Source organism: Typopeltis vanoorti, chromosome 3 (assembly GCF_054136105.1).
Source record: "Typopeltis vanoorti isolate ZY-2024b chromosome 3, IOZ_Tvanoo_1.0, whole genome shotgun sequence".
NCBI classification, from domain to species: Eukaryota; Metazoa; Arthropoda; class Arachnida; order Uropygi; family Thelyphonidae; genus Typopeltis; species Typopeltis vanoorti.
Genome location: NC_143551.1, coordinates 108,608,617 through 108,633,094, shown reverse-complemented (window position 1 = coordinate 108,633,094; position 24,478 = coordinate 108,608,617). Strand labels below are relative to the sequence as shown.

Below are 24,478 nucleotides of genomic sequence, written 5' to 3'. Positions count from 1 at the left end.
CCTTCCAGGATGAGACTGCATGGTCACTTCAGCAGTAGGGTTGCTACTGTTAGTTACAGACAGATCTTCTGATGCTATTACCAGATCCAACACTCTCAAACCCCTGGTCCCTCCATAATGTGCTATTTCAGGTAATTATTCATTAGTAACTCTATAAATTCCATTTTGCCATGTGAATTCTCCAATGATAATTGCTCAGCCTGCACTCATTGTGCTTTTCTGATGATGCATGTCTTCCACATCTTCTGGACCTGCAGGTCTATAGCACAACTAACAATATATTTTGTCCTACTGACAAAATATATGTCTATCTCACACCAGCCTGTCTCAAATGAACCATTTCCCTCAAATTTATAATCTTCCTTAACTTCTATTTTTGTTGGTTAAAGTTCTTCAGCTATCATTAATAATACCTCTCCTCCTCCTGCCCAATTTCCTCTATCTTCTCTGAAAATACAATATTTATTAGATTCTACTCTGTAACTATATCATTCTCTGACAACCAGGTCAAGATGACCAATGCGAAAAAAACTCCACTCCTTTATTCTGATACTTCAGACATTCATGTATATGTTTCAATGTCCCCTTGGGCCCACAGTTACCCTTATATAATGCCATTAACTGCCCATTCAGATTCAAAACCTGGGAAACTGTACCCAGTTCTTCACAATCATTCCTGCACTCATACTTATCTATCCCAGGGGTGGATATTTTTGCACAGCCATTCTGCACTCTCACTCATTTGTCCCAGGGGGGTGACTAGATGTGATTGCTTCCCCCCTATTATCTCTAGTTTCTCTGGTTTTGAACTTGCAAACTCTCACTGAATAACATTTTCTCCAAGCATAAGTGCAGTCCATCAGGCATATATAGGTCCTTATGTTCATCAAATTCACTCCACTCATCTATAAACTGCACACCATTCCTCCTGCACAATCTTCTCATTAACAATCAGGACCCTTCTTCTAAATCTGTCTGATCATAACAAAGCAGCAGACTTACTCTTCATTATTGCTTCTTCTAACAACTCTTTCATATCCTCTCTCATTGCATATTTCTCACCTTTTAAATCATTTGTGCCTGCCAAAACATAGGGATAGTTATAGTTCTATTAGGATTAACTATCCCCAAATCCCCCCCCCATCCCCTTCAGAACAAAATACTCCATCTTTCCTGTCTTCTTCTCTCTTAAAGCCATAGCTTCACAAGAGATTGCCAAACCTGCTATAGAAGCAAGAGACCTGTTTCTGAAGGAGTTGAACACAACATGGAAAATTGCAGATAGTGACAGTACTCAAGAAACAAGATGGCAAGCAACAAAGGTACCAGTGATAGAGTCTGTTTTTGGTGAGTCAAAACCCAATACCACTGAAAAAAAGGTATTAATCATGCAATTAGTAAAACAGAGATCTGATATTCAAACAAACATCAGTTTTTGAGTGTGCAAATATGCACAATTTTGAGATGAGAGAAACTAGGAAGGTCACTCTTAATCCAGACCAATGAAAATGTCGAAAACATTAGTGAGCTTGTCAAACAGTGATCATCAAATCCAATAAGTTGAATACACAGAAATTAAATATTAGAAAAGAAGCAGCACATTATTATTATTCTAAGACCCCATGGAGTCAAGACTTATCTAGGAGGTCCTTTATCATACACACAGCTAATCATTCAATGCCTCAAATACATTCAAATTCTGTATACACTATGCTCTCAGGAAATGCATTCCAATCATTCACAACTCTCCATGCAAAAAAACCTGCTTCACACTCCCTTGCTCACACCCTTCTTATACAGTGTCCAGGAATAACTGCTTGTCCTCTTCCCATAATTCATTTTATGAGAAACCTCTTCATCAATAATCCTATAACAATCCCTTACCAACTTGTACGTCTATCATATCACCTCCTCTTCTTCCTATCCATTAAACTCTGTAAATTGCATCTTCTCAAATTTTAGTTGATCATCATTCCAGAGAACAGAAACTACCTTAGTCAGTGACCTCTGGACCCTTTCCAACATCACTTTATCCTATTGAAAACCAGGTGACCAAATTTCCATACATGGCCTAATCAAGGCCTTATGCAATGGAATTAGAATCCTTAATCATTGTGTTGTCCTCACAATTCTGGCAATGTATCCTCTAAATTTTATATCTTTATCCACCATCATCCCAAGATCTCTTATTTCCTCTACCTCCAACAATATAACTCCACCAAGAGTAAATTCTACATCCATCTTTGTTTTTCAAATTTACAATTCACAATATAGGGCTAAACAGCCTCGCCTACTCTCTATACGGGAATAAAAAGGCGTTAGCTGATTATTATTATTATTATTTTTTTTACAACATTGAGCTGGCATCCACACTCCTGTGCCTGAGTCCATTCACTCAGTCTAATTCAAGTTTTTTTGTAAGGCTACTCTGCTTCTCCTAGTTCTTCCCAACTTTGTATCATCTGCAAACAACTTAATATCCCCATTGAAATCTTTCTCAATATCATTAAATATTAACATACAGATTAAATGGCAATGTCCCTAAAACTATTCCTTGAGACATAATACTAGTGACGTTCCACTTCCAGGATATTGTTCTCCATATACAACTTGCTGATACATATCAGATAGCCAATCTCCAGTCCAATGCACTAGTCCAATATCCAACCTTATCAACTATCAACTCATTATGTGATAATCTATCAAAAGCCTTTCTAAACCTAAGAATACTACTGTGTATCCATCTCTCTCATCCAATTCAGCTGTTTCCTTATTGTAATATATAGATTGCTAAAACATGACCTCTCCTTTAGCAAATCTGTGAGCCATCAAAGATACCACTGTTGTCAACCCAGTTCTGGATCCCGGTTCTCACTAGCATCTCTAACACATTAACCATGTGCGATGCTTGAGTTCTGAAACCTATCTTATAAAGCAGTACAATATTGCCTATCTTCCACTACTTTGGAACTTGACCCAATGTAAGAATCACATTAAACAAATATGCCAAAGCATATGTCACCTCTCTCTTTCTCTCTCTCTCTCTCTGGCACATTCAGTCAAAATGCGGTGATATATCATCAAGTCTGGTCTGGTCACATCCTCATATACCTTTTGTTCACTCACAGTCAGTCTCGCTCTCTCCATCTCATCATCCAATGCTCTCAAACTCTCCATGATGTCACATTCACAAGGATACAATATCTTTACAAACTGCTCATTAAATATCTTGACTATATCCTCCACAGATGCTTAAGGGTCAAAGCTGTATAACTGAGAGGGGACCTCCACAAAGTCTTTAAAGAAATGCAGAGAACCGACCAGGGCTTCTGACCTAATGTCCAATCCTCACCTTCTTGTGGTGCACCCTGTTGGGAATCTATCTGGATACTGAACGAACAAGGATTGGCTGACGATTTGGGATTTAGCCAAACAAATTATATTCTTATTGGCTTAAACCAAAATACAAAATGATGGTACAACATGACAAATTTTCATGCCGGCTGGGGCATCACCTGGTTAAACAGAACCCCCCCAATGTTTATGCCAGGGAAGCAGAGCGAACAGCGAAAAGTCAGCTACTGGAACAAATATGAAAACACACCCCAACTTAACATCACCAGAGTTAAACATCAGTATTATCAACATAAGAAGCCTGAATGGCAAAGAAATGGAGCCAGCTGAGGAATTAGATAAGTACCAGATCGACATAATAGGGGTGACTGAAACAAAAAAGACAAAAACTGGTGAGATCTTTCTGAGCAATAAATACAAAATGTTATATTCAGGCTATGACAATCAAGGAAAAGAAGGAATAGCCATAGTATTTAATACTAAATATGAGGCTAATCTTCTTGAATGGCAGGCAGTCTCAAGTAGAGTGATGTGGGCAAATATCAGAATGGGGAACTGGACAATGAGACTTATTTATACCTAGGGTCCCACAGAAGGCTCTACTAAGGGAGAAGTGGAGGAATTTTTTGAGGCTCTAAAGAAAGCTACTGACACAATGAAAAAAGAAAAGTTGAGGATCTAAATAGCAGAGTAGGAAGTGATTGTCAGACATTCAAAAATGTTTTGGGAAAATTTGGAGAAAAGCTAATAATAATGACAAATACCTGTTGGATTTCTGCTCAGGACATGGACTGGTTATTAATAACACAATGTTCCAACATAAAACTGTACACAAATTCACATGAAGAGAAGAGGCAAGGAATAAGAAAAATCTCATTGACTATGTTATTGTTGATAGCAATGCTTTCCCACTGGTGCAGGACGCTAGAGTGTACAGAGGATTTGAAATTGGAAGGATCACCATTTAGTCTTCAGCAGGATAAAATTGAATTTCATATTGAAAAGAATAACATGTAAGAAAGTTTTAAAGCGAATAAAAGTTGAGCAGCTCTCAGATGTGAACTATAGGCTAAAATACACAAAGATTATTGAAGAAAAAATGAAAGAGTTTGAGAACAAGAACCAAACCTTGGAGATTCAGTGGCAAACCTTGACGAAAATCCCGATTGATTAAACCAGAGAGGCATGTGGTGAGGTTGTCTGCTAGGATAGAAAAATCAGTACTCCATGGTGGACACAGGAAGTTAAAGAGGCAGTGAAGGAAAAGAAGAAAGCATATCAAAAGTTCCTCACAAATAAGTCAGCTTGTGCTCATAGAGAATACAGAGACAAATGTAAGAAAGCTAAACACTGTGTAAAACTAGATAAACAAAAGTCATGAGAGGACTTTAGCAGGAACATAGAAAATAAATATCAAGAAGGTGACAAAATATTCTGAAGGTTGTTGAAGAAGCTTAGGAATGGAGGAAAGAGTGCTGTAAAAGGAGTTAGAGATGATAAAAGTGACATGAAAATTGGAAAAAAAGATATCCTTGAAGTATGGAGTAATTACTTCAAAAAATTGCTAAATGAAACAAGCGTCACAGTGGTAAAAAAACACTCAACAGGCATACAGTCAGGAATACATATCCATACTTGAAGAAGCCATCAGACTTGAAATCTGGAAAGGCAGCAGGAGTAGATGATATTCGACCAGAAATGCTGAATATGGTGGTATAAAAGTCTTAGAGCTACACTAAATAGTTCAGAAGGCCTAGACAGAGGGATGAATTCCCGACAATTGGAATAGAGCTCTCATAGTATCAATTTTAAAAAGGGAAATAAAACTGAATGCGAGAATTACAGAGGTATTTCCCTACTGAGTGTTCCTGGTAAGATTTATGCAAGTATACTTGAGAAACGGCTGAGAAGAATTGTGGAATAAAAGCTTGGTGAAGAACAAGCTGGATTCAGGCCAAACAGAGGCTGTCAGGATCAGATCTTCACTTTATGACAAATAGTTGGAAATCATGGGAATATAACAAAGATCTGTATTTAAGTTTTCTTGATTTGGAAAAGGCATATGACAATGTGCCAAGAGAGAAGCTATTCAATATGCTACAGTTATATGGTGTCAATGGGGCATTATATCAAGCAATACTTAGTCTTTATTTGAGTTATAAGTCAGCAGTTAGAATTGAAGGAAGTACAGGAAGATGGTTTAATGTTAAATCTGGTGTGAGACAAGGATGTACATTATCCCCTCTGTTATTCATTATCTATATGGATCACATTATGAAGAAAAGTGTTATTAAACATGATATCAAAATTGGAGATGTTAATGTCAGCTCTTTACTTTATGCAGATGATGTTATACTTCTAAATAATTCTGCTGCAAGTCTGCAAGATTCCCTGACTAAAGTGAATAACTGTTGTAATAAATATGGTATGAAGCTCAGCAATAAAAAGACAAAGACAATGAAAATAGGCAGAATCACCGAAAATGTCAACTGTGCTGTGAACAGAGAACTTGTGGAACAAGTAACACATTTCAGCTACTTAGGCACAATTTTTAGTGAAGATGGTAAATTAAATATGCTAATAGACAACAGAATCAACAAAGCTGGTATGGTAGGAAGTCAATTGAATAAATTCATATGGAATAAGAGAGAAATTATTCGGAACACTAAATTAGCTGTATACAAGACAGTGTTCAAACCAGTTTTAACTTATGGATCTGAGAGCTGGGTCAGAAGTAAAACACTTGACCAAAGACTAGAGACTGCAGATATGAGAGTCCTGAGAAAGATTATAGGCATGAACAGATGGCATCAATGGCAATATCATATTAAAAACGAGGATATTAGGAAAGAACTTGACATTGTCAGCATCCAGGAATGCGTTAGCAGAGCTAATCTCAGGTGGTATGTCACTAAAACAGAATGGTTGAGGAAAGATTAGCAAAACAAGTGTTCTGTGACAGGTTGGCAGGAAAACGACCCAGAGGAAGACCAAGATATAGGTTTATTGATATGGTACAAAATGCCTTAGATCATAAAAATATAAGATCTGATAATGTTGGAGTCTTGACAAGTAACAAACTGATTTGGAGGAAAATTGTAGATAGGAAGTTAGTAACGATGTAAATTTTCCATGTTGTACTGTCATATCCTCTACACCCCCTTGCAGGTACATGGCAGGAATTTGATGATGATGATATCCTTCACAGCAGTTGTCCTTATACTATTTTCTCCAATCAATGTCATCCGACAATAATCATTTTGTTATTTTTACTGGCTATATATCAAAAGAATTCCATAGGAATTTTTTTGGCTTCATTAGCTAACTGATGTTCATGCTGACTTTTGCTACCCTTGCCAACCAAGTCCCCCTCCATGCCTGTTCTTTGCACTCCTCATTGAATTGATTATTACCACTCATCTTATGTTGCCTTCCTTAATGCCTTTCTCTGTATTGCAAGCTTAATCTATTCATTCATCAATTTCACATCTGCCTTATTTAACCTTCTGACACTTTTAATACATTTAGACACTGCTTCTACCAGATAATTCTTGAATATCACTCAAGCAGCATTGATTTCCTTTCCACCCAACTCCTCATTCCATGCTACAGCTGACTCCTGATCTTTTTGCAATCACCAGCCTTGTAGTTCCACATATATATCCTTTCCTTACAGAAGTTTTCACATGGCTGACAACCACCTATATAATTACTTCATGTTCACTCTCTCCAACTGGAGGGAGATTTGACACCTCATTTATAATAATAATATCCTTGGATGAGATGATCAAATCTAAGACCCTGAATCCTTGTGTGTCCCTGTTACATACTGCCTGAGGTAGTTTACTCTCAAAAACTTGAGAAACTCATTTATTTACTTCCAGTTGCTATCTCGTCATGCCATTCTATATTATAATAATTAAAATCATCCATAACAATCACCCTTATTCTAAGATCGAGAACTACGAATCTATGAGTTTCATATATACCGAAAAACTATTGGCGAATCCAAGTATAAATGAACACTTGGTAGTACAACACCAAGGCAACTCGAAGCAAAGGTGGAGCAAGCTCCCTTTTTTTCTCCCTCACTATCCTTGATATTTTTTCTTATAATGTAAAAACACAGCCCCTAGGGGATGTAATACTATAATTACATTATGAGAAGAGGTCACTACCCAGACCGGTTTCAACCTTTTTTGAGGTCTCATCAGTGAGTAGGTAGACCTAGAAGATAACAAGGTTTAAGTGAAAAGAACTTACATACCTTTACTATACGAATGCCATAAAGGTGTGTTTGTATATTATAACATAAATTGAAAGCTAAACGGCTATTTTTTTGGTGTCCTTAATAATAATTAAGGGGATACAAATCCCTTGTTGTTCAACTGCCAGTAAGCAAAACTCTAAGATCAAGAACTACGAATCTATGAGTTTCATAGATTCGTAGTTTATTATAATTATGTTATAATATACAAACACACCTTTATGGCATTCGTATAGTAAAGGTATGTAAGTTCTTTTCACTTAAACCTTGTTATCTTCCAGGTCTACCTACTCACTGATGAGACCTCAAAAAGGTTGAAACCGGTCTGGGTAGTGACCTCTCCTCATAATGTAATTACAGTATTACATCCCCTAGGGGCTGTGTTTTTACATTATGAGAAAAAATATCAAGGATAGTGAGGGAGCTTGCTCCACCTTTGCTTTGAGTTGCCTTGGTGTTGTACTACCACCCTTATTCTATTCGCTTGGCTAATTTGCTTATACATTTCAATGTCACTATCCTTCACATTGCCAGGCCTACAGCAACATCAGATAAGTATTTCATTCTCTTCACCTCTGTCTTGCACCATACTGTCTTTAAAGCACAGCCACTATTCCCCACCTTGCATCTCTACCTTGTATGGATGTAACTCTTTTTGTATCATCAGTAGCAGTCCACCTCCCTTCCTACTCTTTCTATCATCATGAAAAACATTATACCCTTCCATCTCTATTTCTGTGAGGATGTCATCCTCATCCAACCATGTCTCACTTATTCCAACAATTTTTGGGGTGAATGAACTCAATCGATGCAATCATTTTATCTTTCTTGTTTCTGGTACTTCTAGCATTCATATACAAACATAACAGCTCGTTCCTGGATCTATAACAAGTTTCACTGATACCACTTATTACATGTGACTTCTGCATATCTTCCTCAAGCCATTTCTTTTTTTCCTTACTTATCCCAGAATCTTCAAATCCAACTGTTTTCTCTACATCCTAGGCCATCCCATTCCCTTCTTGTTCATACACTTGCACGTGTCACTCTTCACACCTCCTGTCTACACAGTTGCACTCACATTCTCTATACTCATGCTACTCACTTCTTCATTCATAAGTACTACTTTCAATTCTCCTTCCTTACTCTCCTGCTCTTTCACATTGCTTCTTACTTTCTCAGATTCATTCTCTGCACTCATCTCTCTCTTCTAGCAACAGTCTCAACCTTCAACTCATTCCACACATTTTGACTCCTTGAGCATTATGTTACTTGCTGTGAAATTGTTGATCAAGACCACACCATTTTAGAGAATAACTGTTAATGAATCATGTGCTTCCAATACAATCCAGAAACAAAAAGGTAAGCATGAAAAGGTGACAGCTAACATCTCCAAGATAGCAAAATGTTCAAATACAAGTCTCGAATCAAAATAATGTTGATTGTTTCCTTTGAAGTTTGTGGAATTATTCATAGGAATTTGTTCTGGAGGGCCAAATGGTCAATGGGCAGTTTCTGCATGACAATGCACCTGCACATTGTGCATTAAAAGTGAAACAATTTCTCACTTCCAAAAATCCACCACGGTGCTTACACACGTCATATTCAACAGAAGAGGCAATCAGACTTTTTTTGTTTCTATAATTGAAAACAAAATTCAAAGGATGTCAGTTGATGAATCAGTGGAGGTTATCAAGAGTGTGACCACCAAGCTCAAAGCTATATTTTTAGAACCCTACCAGCAGTGTTCTAAAATTTGTATGAACAATGTATATGTTGTATTGAGTTAAAGGGTGATTATACTGAAAATATATGATTTTTCTTCCTGTAGCTTCTCTTCATTTTTATACAAATTTTGTCTTTAATTTAACAGGCACATTCATTGTATGTATACCATCAACGTATCCAATTTGTTTCAACAGTTAACTTGCATACTACCTGGAATTTATCAATTAATAAATGATCACTGATAATGGGTTTTGCCAATGTCAATCAGCAGGGGATCTCTTGCTTTTATCATCCACCTTAGACAATATCTTGAAACATTTGGCTGATCTCAAGTAGTTGTGCTATCTCATCTCTCCAACAAACAAGCTGTAGATTTGAATTCCACTGTGGCATGGATGTCTGTGAAAGTAAGTGGCAGACAATTTAAATCTACAGCTTGTTTGTTGGAGTGCAAGATCACCATCACAACCCTGAGTAGTAGAAGCCTAAAACAGCTTGAGAAAGTTCCATAGTTGAACTCTAGAATAGGTTTGCAAGATTATATAAAACTAGTTTACCTATAGTATTAAATGCAAAACATATTTTCAAATTTTCTTGGGTGAGATGCACATAAAAATATCAGGTATAACCTAGTCTTTTTTAAAACTTAAAAATACTGATATTCTTTATTAAACCTTACAAGGAGACTAAATTAAATTATACTTAACAAGAATTATATTCTTGTTTAAGCCTTTATTCACATATAAGAAACAAAGTTTGTATGAGAAGTATCTTCATGACTAGATCTTGTATAGAGGATGTTGACTGCACATCGTTTTATAAGTATTCCATAACGCAGAGAGTCACAAACTTTCAGTTTAAAATGTTAGTAACATGCCGTACCAGGAGAAGCTAAAATAATATTTCATTCAAACACAAATAATTGTAAAGGGTTTTTTTTTCTTTTTTTGACATTTGCATTATAATAAATTACAAATATGTGAAACATTTTTTAAATTATTAAATACATATCAGTTCATATGAATCCAATATACACACAGTAGAAACAAAAATTATAAAATTTAAATGTATAATAATAAAAAAGTTTAATGAGAGAAATGAAATTTAGTAGAGTTCCAACTGCATGGTTCAAACTATTTGAATTTAAACTTAATGCAAACAGTTCAAAGCACACTGTTAGAATGCAATTGTGTCATCAATCAGATGTGTCCCTAACAGAGGTCAGTTCATACATGCCAAGAGACATTGTTTAAAACTTCCTTTAGATTTTTTTAATTAAAAAATTAATTATAGAATAGACATGCACTTATTTCAGACAAAAATATAAAAGTAAAAAAAAAAGTAATCAAAATTTTAAATGAAAAAGTGAACTGTACACCCTAAAGAACTTTCACGTGTCCCGGGGGGGGGGGGGGGTTATACATACCATACGTTGGAAAACATTGTCATAATGCAAAACACACTTCCTTTTGAACATATACATTGCTGTGTACTGTGGAACGGTCACTATCCAGACTGGTTTCAATCGTTATTGAGGCCTTGTCAGCAGGAGCTGGATCTAGTAAAATAGCAAGGTTAAATTAATGCACAAGTCAACCATGATAAGCCCCAATAATGATTGAAACCAGTCTAGGTAGTGACCCTTCCATAACGCATAGCAATATGCATGTCTGAAAGGAAGTAGGATTATGCATTATGGAATACATACAAGTAGCCCAGTTGCGAAGATACTTCATGTGCAAACTTTGTTTAACTTAGATAATGAATTAAACAATAATATAGTTTCTTAAGTATAGTTTACTTCGTGACCATGTGAAAAAAACTTTTTACAACTTCCAGTGAGACATGTGACAGAGGGCACTTTTATGAAGTGATCTACAGCTGACATGTAAAAAATGGATTTATTGCTTCCAATATTTCATCCTTATTACCATGACATTGTGAGGGAGAAAATAAAAAAAATGATAAAAAAAACAAACAAAAACATGCAGTACTAATATAGGTCATATAACGTGAATTTACTCCTTCAGTTTTAATCACAGCTATGTGAACATACTATTAAAGTTCAAAGAATCACAAGCAGTTATGTTAATTAAATACAAAAGTTACATATATCAGCAAAAAATTATGTTCAAAATCTGATATTCTTCCACTTAGGAAGAAATAGACAAATTTAAATCTACTTGAGTAGCATATCAGATTTTGATTCCTGCAAACTCTGTAGATAATGCCATGGAAAGTGAGGCCCATTCGCATTTATCAGATTCCAAGTACTTGATGTAATTTTTGATTTAGAGGTGTCTTGAGAAAGTGCTTTTCACTGAGAGTTTGGAAGAGCAGAGTCAGAGAAACTAGAGATTTCAAGGGTGGGAGCAAATGAATAGAAAAATGATCAGATGACACTGACTGTTTCTCCTCAGGTTCATAAAAAAACTAAGTAGGATAAACACAAAGTATGAGGGAGGTTGTGGGTCAAACAGGATACTGTAGTTTATATATACTAATGCTACATGCATCTGTAGCATAATGTCAAAAATGTACAGTTGGTTATTGCTATAGGCCAGGAGAAGCAGGAAAGAAAGAGAGAGAGAGAGAGAGAGCAGGGATGCAAACACATGCATTACCCAATTAGTGCAAATTAAAAGTAGGACAAGTAGTTATTATGGGAGACCTTCAACTATTGGAACATACGAGGTGTGGCTATTAAATAATGAGACAAGGTGCGCTGTGAATCGTGTATTCGTAGCAGTGGGATGCACTTGCACCATGAATGAAGTTGAAGGTTCTAAAAGCAGCTGAGATAAGCATTGTTCACTGTCGCTTGTAGTTTGGTCTGTAGGCAGTTATAAAAGAAACACATGTAAAATCACTTTGCCGGAATAATGTCTAACGTTAAACTCGAGCAGCGCATTAAACTCAAATTCCTTGTGAAATTGAAGAAATTACTGACGCACTGGAGTTTTCCAGTGCATCGCTGACTGGACAATCGATGCACTGGAAAACTTCCACATCACCGAGAATGAAAAAAGCAAGAATGAGCAAGTCAAAACTGAAGGTGTTGATCTTTTTTTATATCAATGGTGTGGTAATGGTTGAATGGGTACCAGAGGGTCAGACAGTTAACCAACATTACCTTGAGGTTCTTGCCAAGCTGAGAGAACGAGTAAGGAAGAGACCCAATCTGTGGAAGAACAACACTTAGATTCTCCATCAGGACAATACTCCAGTCCACTGTCTGTAAAGAAGTATCTGGCTGATAAGAAAATCCTAGTGCCGGACCATCCACCTTACTGGCCGGACTTAGATCCATGCGACTTTTACGTTTTACCAAAATTGAAATCTGCATTGAAGGGTACCCATTTTCAGTTAGTGGATGAGGTAAAGGGAAAAACAGCAGTGCTACAGAAGCAGATAACATCTGATGACTTGAAGCACTGCTTCCAACAATGCAAACTTTGTATGCAATGGTGTAAAGATAGAGGAGGGGAGTATGTTGAATGGGATAACAATTAAATCGTACAATTTTAATAATAAACCACATTTTTGTAACCAGTCTCATTATTCAATAGCCACACCTCGAACACTGGAAGGAAACACAGTCACAGAGAAGGAAAGAAATGGAATTGATACATCTGATAAGAGATAATTACTTGAGATAGCATGTATCAGAGGGGCTAGGGATACAAGGGTGCTGGATTTGGTGACAGCACTAAAAGACTTCACTAAAATACTGGGACCTATATTGTTTAACCTTTATATCAATGACATTGTCAGTGGATTGCAAGGGGATATTCAGTTGTTTGCGGATGATGCGAAGCTGGGAAGGATTATTCGTAATAGTGTAGATGCGGCAGCCCTGCAAGAGGATTTGAATAAGCTAGATAGATGGGCAAATGAATGGAGGTATCAGTTTAATGCAGCAAAATGTAAGGTCTTGAGGTTTGGGAAACATCAATGGGACGCTACATGGGAGGAGTTATACTGGAGGAAGTAGGGGAGACAAGAGATCTGGGGTTGATGATTGATAGAAACCTGAAATTTAGGGGGCATATTGTATTGCAAAGGTGGTGAAGGTAACAAAGAGGATTTCTGCAATAATGAGAAGGACGCTGACCTGCAGAGATAAAACAGTTATCATTCCATTGTATAAGACACTGATCAGACCACACTTAGACTATTGTTCTCAGATTTGGTCCCCAGGATTTGAAAGGGATAAATTAACTGTGGAAAGGGTACAATGGCAGTTATGAGGATCGGCTGAGGGAATGTGGACTGCAGGGTTTGGTGGATAGGAGAGGTGATATGATTGAGACTTTTAAACTGTTGAGAGGTGGTTACAGGGTTGACACTGAGGAGTTCTTTGGCTTGGTTGAACAGCGGGAAGGAGTGATGACAAGGGATCATCCCTGGAAGTCACGAAAGGAAACTGTGAGCAAGAGGGTGAGGAGTGGTTTCTTTGCATGGAGGGTGGTTGAACCGTGGAATGCATTGCCTGATAGAGTGGTGAGAGCAAGAATGGTCAACGAGTTTAAGGAGTGGTATGATAGACTTTGTGTTTCTTGGGGGGGGGGAACCTCCCCTCGATGAGTCTTTTGACTCCATGGAGGCCTGAATAATAATAATAACTAAGGTAGTGACAATACCTCTGATTGGGGAGACTGATCATGTGATCTTGATCTGGGAGATTGCCAGACAGAATTTTTCAGTTAAAAATGGGATATATATATATATATATCTGTCTGTCTCTCTCTCTCTCTCTCTCTCTCTCTGTATGTGTGTGTGTGCGCGCGCACGTGTGTGTGTGAGAGAGATAGAGAGATTACAGCGCAAGTGAATTATGACAAAATGAGGAAACAAGATTGAAACAATAGCATGGAAACCTGGAGGGTAAAAATGTTGGCAGTGTATGTGGGAGATAGTCAAGGACTATTTGAAGGAAGCAGTATCAGAATGTATATCCAGAGTCAGGAGGATAAAACAGGTAGGAATTAGATGGATGAATAGTATCATTAAGTGAAATCTCATTTATGGAAATATTTCAGTGCCAGATGTGGTATTCACTGATTAGAATAGAGGTAGATGAATTGGAGATGCTTACAATATTGCAGAACCTTGATGAAAACACAGCAACAGGATTAGATGGCATATCAGTGTCTTGCATATTAAGTGAATATGCAAGAGAATTAACAGGTCCTCTGACTAAGCTGAGCACCAAGGGATTGGAAAGAAGATACAACAGTTTCATTGCACAAAGGAGGCTCCATGACAGAGGTAGCAATTACAGACCCATTACAGATATAGAAGTTGGTAAAAACAGAATTCAAGAATGGGTGTAGAGCAATATGATACCTCATGGGGAGAAGCATGGTTTTAGGAAAGATAGGTCTTACCGCAATAATCTGCTCACTTTTCATAATAAAGGGACAATTCAGTTGGATAAAAGAAATGGCTACACAACAATACTGTTGGACTTCACTAAGGCTTTCAGCAGGATACCATACAGAACTCTGTTATATAAACTAGAACAAGTGGGGTGGGATATGAAGCTGTGATGTGAATAAGAGATTGGCTGATGGATAGATATCAAAGAATAGTATCTGAGGTAAATGATCCCAGGAGAAGACAATTAACTAGTGGTATATTGCAGCATGGCATACTTGGGCCACTGCTTTACTCTGTACACCAGGGATATATAAGAAATAATTTAAGCAGCAAGATCCAGTTTCTTGCTGATGATGCAAAAGTGGGAAGATCAATAGTTAATGAAGATAACATAGAGATACAGCAGAATGAATAAGATTGGTAACATGAGGTAAAGAATAATAGGTACCAGCTTAATGTGGCAAAGTGAAAGGTCATGCACTTTAGAAAGAACAGATCACAAGATTCACATACTACACCAATTCAACTGGACAATAGGAAACTGATGAGGTCAGACAACTTGGCATGATGGTGAACAGGGAGTTGAAGTCTAGAGGACATATTGCAAAGATTTCCAAAATAGTGCAGAACACTGATGAGTAAGGATAAGGTGGTTATTATTTCTCTTTATAAGGTTTTCTTAAGGTCACATTTGGATTACAATACACAGGCTGGTCACTGGGGATGTGGATAGGAGAGGAGACACAACAAAGGTATGAGGGGTTACAAAGGCTAGTTGAAAAAGAAAGGGATATGACAAAAACATATAAGTTATTAAGGAGGTTTTATAAGAATGATGAAGACTTGGCAGGAAGTGAGAGATTGTAGATCACCATAGGAAATAATGTAACAGTGTGGATAGTAAAGGGAGGACTAGATCTTTTGCTTGGAAGGTACTAAACCATTATTTATATATACTGATGAAGCAATTTGCCAGTGAATGAGTTTAAGGAGAAGTATGACAAGTAGTGTACAAATAATGGTTAGTATAGCATCTCTGAGGGAGTCTTTGACTCTGCCAGAGATGCTAAAAAAATAAATAATAATCTTGCTTGAATTCTAATCTCAACAGCAAAACAGCTTATCAATTCAAAATTCATACTCTCTGATGCCATTTATCCTTGGTGGATTGTTAAAAAAAAAAAGAAGAAAGTTTCTGAAATGGTTTGAAGGTAGCATGTAGATTAAATGAGAGAGAAGAACTTATGCTGTTTATCCTGATGTCCCTTCAAAGGAGAATAGGGCATGGCAATTCTTTTAACATTTGATTATGGTCTGGCTAAGGAATGATAGTTATCAAAGATCTTAGAATAGTAGCTTGGTTATAATCATAGTGAATTTTATTTTGTTTTGTTCTTTTAACAAAAGTGATTTAGCAGAACAGATGGATGTACCCCTCTTAATAAAGGAAGATTTTCTGACAGAAAACTGAATGCTGCCTGTAATTAAAGTATCCAGAAATAGAAGACTGTTGTTTGATTCACATTCAATTGTGAACATGATACAGCTATATATGGAGTTTATTTTTATTTTTTTAATGTGACTCTCACCCATGGGTGGGCAGACTAAGGATTTTTTTCCTTCTTCTTCTTCTTCCTTAGATTTTAAGCCAAGTGGCCTGTTCTAGTCACATGCCATTGCTTTCTTGGTCTTCAATTCATTTTTTTCCATTTATTTTATATCCATCAAGTATTTTTGGAAGTCTGCTATCATCCACTCGATTTAGATGTTCTAACCATTTTTGTTTATATTTACCTATATAGTAATTAATTGGTTTTATATTCAGGAACTGTAAAATTTCTTTATTTGTTTTATGGTCCCACTTGGTATATCCAGCTGTTTTTCTGAGAAATTTCATTTCTGTTGTTTGAATCATTTTTTTTTTAATTATATATATATATATACAGGGTGTTCGGGATAAATTTGACATATTTATAATTAATTATATTTTTCCGTAAGTTACATGTATTAACACACACTTCTCTTCATTTAAAAGTTTGGACCCTTCTTCATTCATATACAAGATGTCAGAAAGGATGGATAGCTGGAACCCACCTGAATCATGGAAGAGAATAACTTGTATCATGATGATTCGTGCCCGCCATCAAAATAAGGATATTACGACTGCTGCCCAATGCTCCCTGAATACAGTAAAAACAATCAGGCATGAACTAGAGACTTGCAATGGTGACTACGAGGATGTAGCAAGAAGAAAGATCCCTAGCAGACGATCTGATTGCGTTCGTACAGCAGAATTCCTTGCAAATCTGCAGGAACAGGTGTTGAAGAACCCTGGCATTGGAATTCGGGCTTTGTTCGTGGAGTTGCTAACTGTAGTCAAGCCCTGGATAACAAGGGTAGCCAATGGTATGTATGGCAGCAGGATTCGGCCCCTTGCCACACCTCTGGGAAAAGTCAAAAATGGTTGTCTGAAAATTTCTACGACTTCACCAGTCCAAATGTTTGGCCTCCAAACTCCCCAGACCTTAACCCCATGGATTATTTTGTATGGGGCGCAGTTGAAAAAGACACCAATCGCACTTCCAGTAATACAAAAGCCCAGTTAATGGATAAAATTAAAACAGTTTTTGCGGCCCTTCCCAGGGAGACTGTAGCATCAGCTTGTTCGAGGTTCCGAAGCAGAATTGAAGCTGTGATCGATGCTAATGGTGGTTATTTTGAGTAAATCTTGTTGATAGTATTGTAATTAACTCTGCCTGTAATGTTTTTTTGTCAATTCATTAAATTTAATAGATACAAAGAAGATTTTCTTTTTCCTTACGAAACTGTCAAATTTATCCCGAACACCCTGTATATATATATATATATTTGCTGTTGTTATATTTTTATGTATTTTTTACATAATCTGGAAACAATACTCTTGAGACCAAACATCAAACATGGAACGTCTTCAAGCCACTGCAGGCCTCCAATAAGCAGAGAGGTGGCTCACATCAGGCAATGAACTTTATCTCCCTAAAATTGTAATAATTCAGTTACTGAGTTTGACCAGACTGAAAGATGTCATGAACAAAGTAAACACGACTTTAATAATAGATCAGCTAAATCGTGATAAACAGCAATTCCACATGAACAATGTTCAAATGAAAGATCAAATATTTTTTTAAAAAATCTGTCTCTAACAAGACTATTTATTATCAGTCTCTACAATAGCATTAGCTTCATCCAGAGAAGCTTATTCCAAATGCAAGCTTGAATTATTAGAACAGAAAAGGCACAACAAAAGTTAAACTATTACCTGTATCTAAACCAAAACAAATGAGCCATTTACTGAAGATGAATTAAATGCGCTATCAAAATGTTCTGATTCTGCCTTAAAGGTAGAAATTATTAGACGTGCAAAAAGATATATGAGAACAGTATACAGAGCAAGACAAATTATGATTTGAGACTGCAGATTCTATATAAAGCTAAATCTTCTCTGGCAAATATGTCCTCAGAACTGCAAACTTTATGACATAACAGGAATATCATCATCATCACTAGAGATGATGAAGGTAATGTTACTGTTCTGATGAATATTATGATCCATAACAGCAAACTTAATGCTCTACTTATGGATAGATCTACCTATAGCACAATCAGCAGAATTGCATAGTAGTTACAGAAATAAACTGAAGGTAGTCCTGTGCAGTCCTATGTATCATGCATTTGCAGACCATTTCATTGGTTACAGAATACTCAGAAAGCCAAATTTTAGCACATGTTCCATCAAACTTGTTATTTGGCTTCATTTTTATACATGATATATTTAAATCTAGTCCTGCTCAAAAACTGAATTATTACAACTCCTAAATCAAATAATCTCTATGTATAAGAGGATTATCTTCGCCACTGAATATGAATCAAACAACCTTCCCTTTCTAGATACTTTAATAACACATTTCCACAGGAACATTTAATTTTATATCCATTAGAAACAGTCTTTTACTTGAAATGTTAGCAGAAATGTGTGAAGAAGTGCAGTTTGTTAATGTATGGAATGAGTTTGAAGGATGAATTAAACTGTATAAGAGTGATGGACTGCATTTGAATGGTTATGATACAAGTCATTTGGAGAGTGTTGCTGGAAGAGAGAGTAATGAGTGCAGAGAATAAATCTAAGCAAGTTAAGAAGCAATGTGAAAGAGGAGGAAAATAAGGAAGGAGAGACTGAAGCATAGCTTATGGGAGACATGGATAGCATGAGTGTAGTAGAGAATGAGAGAACAAATATGCAAGAAAAACAGGGAAATGGGAAGATGAGACTCAGGGAGGGATGCAAGAACACAGCAAGAGAAAGGCTGATGCATAAAGAGGAAGCAAATGTGTATGTGTGTGTGTGTGTGTACAGAAGAAGGGAATGGATGACCCTGGAGGTAGAAAGAACAGTTGGATATGAAGATGGTTCTGGGATTGGTAAAAAGAAATGAAATGGCTCGAGGAAGATATTGAGAAGTACATCTAATAAGTGGTATTAGTGAAATTTATTATAGATCCAGGAATGAGCTGTTCTGTTTGTATACAAATGCTAGAAGTACCAGAAACAAGAAAGATAGAATGATTGCATTGATTCAGTTCATTCACCCAAAAATTGTTGGAATAAGTGAGACATGGTTGGATGAGGATGATATCCTCACAGGAATAGAGATGGAAGGGTATAATGTTTTTCATGAAGATAGAAAGAGTGGAAAGGTAGGTGGACTGCTACTGATGATTCAAAAAGAGTTACGTCCATACAAGGAAGAGATGCAAGGTGGGGAATAGTGGCTGTGCTTTAGAGACAGTATGGTGCGAGACAGAGGTGAAGAGAATGAAATACTCATCTGATGTTACTATAGCCTGGCAATGTGAAGGATAGTGACAATGAAATGTATAAGCAAATTAGCCAAGCGAATAGAATAAGGGTGATCGTTATGGGTGATTTTAATTATAATATAGAATGGCATGACGAGATAGCAACTGGAAGTAAATAAATGAGTTTCTCAAGTTTTTGAGTGTAAACTACCTCAGGCAGTATGTAACAAGGACACACAAGGTTTGAGGGTCTTAGATTTGATCATCTCATCTGAGGATATTATTATAAATGAGGTGTCAATTCTCCCTCCAGTTGGAGAGAGTGAACATGAAGTAATTATCTAGGTGGTTGTCAGCATGTGAGAACTTCTGTGAAGAAATGGTATATGTGGAACCACAAGGCTGGGGATTACAAAAAGATCAGGAGACAGTTTACAGCTGTAGCATGGAATGAGTTTAGGTGGAAAGGAAATCAATGCTACTTGGATAATATTCAAGAATTATCTGGTATAAGCAATGTCTAAATGTATTCCAAGGGTCAGAAGGTTAAATAAGATAGATGTGAAATGGATGAATGAGATTAAGCATACAATACTGAGAAAGGTATTATAGAGGCAACATAAAATGAGTGGTAATCCTCAATTCCATGAGGAGTTCAAAGAACAGGCAAGGTTACTTGGTTGATAAAGTTAGCAAAAGTGCAATATAAGTACAGTAGCACATGGTATAGGTCTTGCTAAATAAGCAATCAAAAACAGACATTACCTATACTGACCATATGCATGTTTGAGGGAAAGGTGCTAACTACTAAGTTTTGGTAATTACATGATATATGAATGTAATCAAAATCTGTCTGGTAGTTGAAGCAAATAGCAGGGAACAGGTAGATACATCCCAGAGAAATTCATTCCTCACTTGAACATTCTTATGTTATAACATCAGATGAAAGGAAGACCATCAAAATTCACTTTTAGAGATTTTTTAAACTTAACATAATTACCTGGGTGATATGCTTCAAATATATGTCGTCTCCTCGAGATGTTTTATCTAGATCTTCATGTATTTCCTTTAGTTTTAGTTGAATCTTCTGGATCTCTTGTTGTCTTACTCTGCGCTTTTCTTGTGTTTCTATAAACCGTTTTTCTGCCTATTAAAAATATTCTGTTTTTATTAATAGCTAATATTGGATTCTACTTAACTATATACGATGTATGCTTAAGTCAAAACATGTACAGAATTCAACATATAGGTATATACAATAATTTTTTCTAGATTTTGCAAAAGGATTTAATTGAATACTGCATTACAAGATAGTATTACAGTTCAAGGCAAAGGTTTACAGCAATGGATTCTAATGAGTTGTGTATGGGAGCAATGTTCTGGAGGATAAGGGTGATAACTGGTATGCCAAGTGGTTAGCTCTGAGGTTATTATTGCTTATTTTTTTTATCATTGTTAGAGGTAATGACCTCCCTCGACTAGTCCTTGACTCCAGGGAGTCAAGACTTCCTCAACTAGTCAAGGACTAGTCGAGGGAGGGAGGTCATTATCACCTACATTAGCTGTTGAACCTTCTCTTAAACTCATTCACGGTATATACACTCATCACTTCAAAAGACAAACTGTTCGACTCCCTCACTTCTCTGTGAAAAAAGCCTAGCTCTCATCCCCTTTCTCAACACAGAAACTTAACTTCCACAGACGTTTCCCTGTCCTCTACCCATCTACCATATAATGAAAAATTTCATCAAACTATATCCTATAACACCATTTCAAAAGTTTAGATTTTATCATATCACCCGTCTTTCTCCTGTTTACTAGTTTGCAGTCCATACACAATCTCAACCTACCCTCATAATCCGCATTCTATAATCCTGATATTATCTGTTTCTTTATCCCCCTTTGAATCCAAGAGACCAAATCTGAGCACAGCAGTCCAGGTAGAGTCATATCAAGGTCTTGCAATGAGGCAAAATGAATTTTACATTTCAGCATTGCAATTATCCTCTCACAATTCTTGTTATGTGACCTCTGAACTTCACCTTCTTATTCACCATAAGTTCAAGAACTCTAGTCTCATCAGTTTCTCCAAGCATAATCCCACCAACATAATATTCTGTTGGAAATCTCATCATGTCAAGGTGAAATACTTTGAAATTACTAACGGTGAGTTAGTATCATTATCATTTCACCACAGTTCCAGTGTATTTAAATCATTCTGTAAGGGATGCTGCTGTGTATCAGCAGCATCCCTGATTTCCCTGTCTATCTTTGCCTCATCAGCAAACAGTTTATACAGGGTGATCCATAAGTCATGGAACATTCCATAGAAAGGACCTGTCTTTGGAAAACGGAAGGCATTTATGTGATATATGGTTTTTCATAACCAATTAAAAAAAATTAGTGATGTTAAAAAACTTATGCAGTTGCTTTACAAAGACAAGCCCTTTCTTCAACATGTTCCATGACTTATTGGCCACCCTGTACATTGGACAACAATGGCGAAAGGACTAATTCCTGAGGTACTCCACTAATCACCTTAAATATGGGAGATTTGCATATCCAGTATACCACTTTCTGATACCAGTCTTTGATTCACCCACTTAATCAAGTTAACAGTTTATATCCAATCCTATATCCTTTAATTTATTTAACAGCATTTCATGCAGTATTCTATCAAATGGTTTAGCAAAATCCTACAATATCACAGTGCATTCATTCCCTTTATCCAAGTCGGCTATAACAATATGTTAGGGCTCAGTTGGATAAAGAGAATAAATACACTAAGTGAGCACTCATTATTTGAACAATTGCACCTGCTTCTGACACAAGGGTAGGTTTGCATTCAGTAAACATCTTTCCTTAAAACAACTTGTAACGTTTCTAGCCTGAGATTTATATATTTCATAACTCCTCTCCTCCTTAGTCTCATGATATACCTTCCATATCTTCTTCTTCTGATAGATCTCTTGCTTAATAAGGTTGCACATCCATTTTACTCTCACCCTATCTGTTATTCAAACTTTAGGGACACATTCATCTAGGGATACTGCATCACTTTAACATATATTCACTGCTTCACATGCACTGATCATATTCTTCCTATTCAATAACTGATACCATATGACCAAACATAGCATTGAGTTTGTCATAATTTCCACCTTTGTTGGTTCAACATGTAATGTTTCCTAATCGAAACATCCATATACTTTACTACTTCTCAGGTCAGGATAAAATGGTCACAATCACATTTTTAACTGATGCTATGATCATATCTAACACTCTTTGAATGCTGAGATCCTTTTATCACATGCTGATTAAGAAAGTTGTCTTGCAACAGCTCAAATTTCCCTTCATTCTTATCAACAGATTTCACCTATCCAAACAATATTTGGGTATATTATTTGGATAATTTTGATTCATATATGATTACTCATTTAGTACTCATAAACATAATTTGGTGATGTATTTCACCTTCTTAGCCTCCACTTCATACTAGATAGTCTCAAACTAACTGCTACATGGACATTTTTACTATTTCTACAGCTCTTAATGGGTCCTTAAGTATCCAAGGTAGCCTTGGATTTTGTAACAATGATTCCAGGATAAGTATATTCTCGTAGACAAGCTTATACATTGGTTATGCATTACTAAATCACTTAAGGAATTGACAACATAGATAAGAATATAAATTAAATTACACTTTAATAAATATTTCCGATATTTCGGCAACATCACATTGCCATCTTCAAAAGGAATTTACAAAAAAGGCACATGCACATAGGCACTACAAAACAGTAACTGAGAATGACATGATGAAGCTATTGTTCTCCTAAAAGTCCTGATGGTGCCCCCTAAGCAGGTGTTCTTTGCCGTTGGGCTGAAGGTCTGCTGATGTAGGCCTCCCAAATTTTGGGCAGTCTGATACAACCAAATTTGTTGAGGTTTGGAGAGTTTCTTAGGACTGAGGCTGATTCCATGAATAGTTTTGAATTTGTATTTGCTACGGTGTATTACTGTAGCTTTCTTCCACCGTATTCTGTGGCATGTATCCAGAGCATGGTCTGCAAGACCAGAGTGGCTGTACTTGTGAAACCAGATGTAGTCCTTGTGTTCTGAAATTCGGATATTCGCTGTCCTGCCTGTTTGGCCAAAGTAAGACAGTTTGTAACATATCAAAAACCAACATATCCAACAAGGAATATAAAGCTCTGCAGGAAATGAGGAATAATAAAGAAATAGTTATCACCAAAGCGGATAAGGGAAATGCAATTGTAGTACTTAACCAAAAGGACTACACAAGTAAGCTTAATGCTCTTCTATTAGATTGGGCTACTTACCTCCCTATCGAATGCAAAATATTTATTAAAGTGCAATTTAATTTATATTCTTATCTACGTTGTCAATTCCTTAAGTGATTTAGTAAAGCCAATAAGTATACTTTGTATGTAAATTACATCTGTCTTCCTGGCTGGTTTGCCTGTATGTGGGATGAAAAACCAGGAGGGAAAAACTCTGCCACCTCATGAGACCGGCTAACTCACCTCTGCTTGAGAACCCAGATCTTTCTAACAGAAAGACATCATCAAAACTGATGGAGGCTTTACTTCATGGGACATTATTATCAATATTGTTTTCAAGGGTTTCTTCCATAAATGGGCTCAAACCATCTGATATCATTTCATCCTTAACACTTGATTCCAATTACTACATCTGACTATAAGAGCAAGCTTTCTCTAGTGCCAACATCTGAGGCCATAATATATTCACCAATGCAATAAACCCTTTTGTTCCTGATGCTCCTAAGAATTTGAAAATAGACATAACAAGTACATTTGCAATCTACTTGAACTAGTTTTGCAGCCCTTCTATTTCCGATTCCACCTACACACTAAAAAAAAAAAAACAAGT

The 24,478-nt window shown here is 36.5% G+C and overlaps 1 protein-coding gene across 2 annotated transcripts in view; it reads right to left on the bottom strand.

Moving 5' to 3' along the window:
- The window catches only part of LOC150108457 (mitochondrial potassium channel-like), an 87,685-nt gene that overhangs the window by 39,526 nt on the left and 23,681 nt on the right, over positions 1–24,478 (bottom strand). For both annotated transcript variants that reach the window (XM_090390796.1, XM_090390795.1), the window contains exon 2: positions 20,568–20,714. In XM_090390796.1, the coding sequence (XP_090246922.1) occupies positions 20,568–20,714 (147 nt within the window). The remainder of the gene's footprint in view (positions 1–20,567; positions 20,715–24,478) is intronic.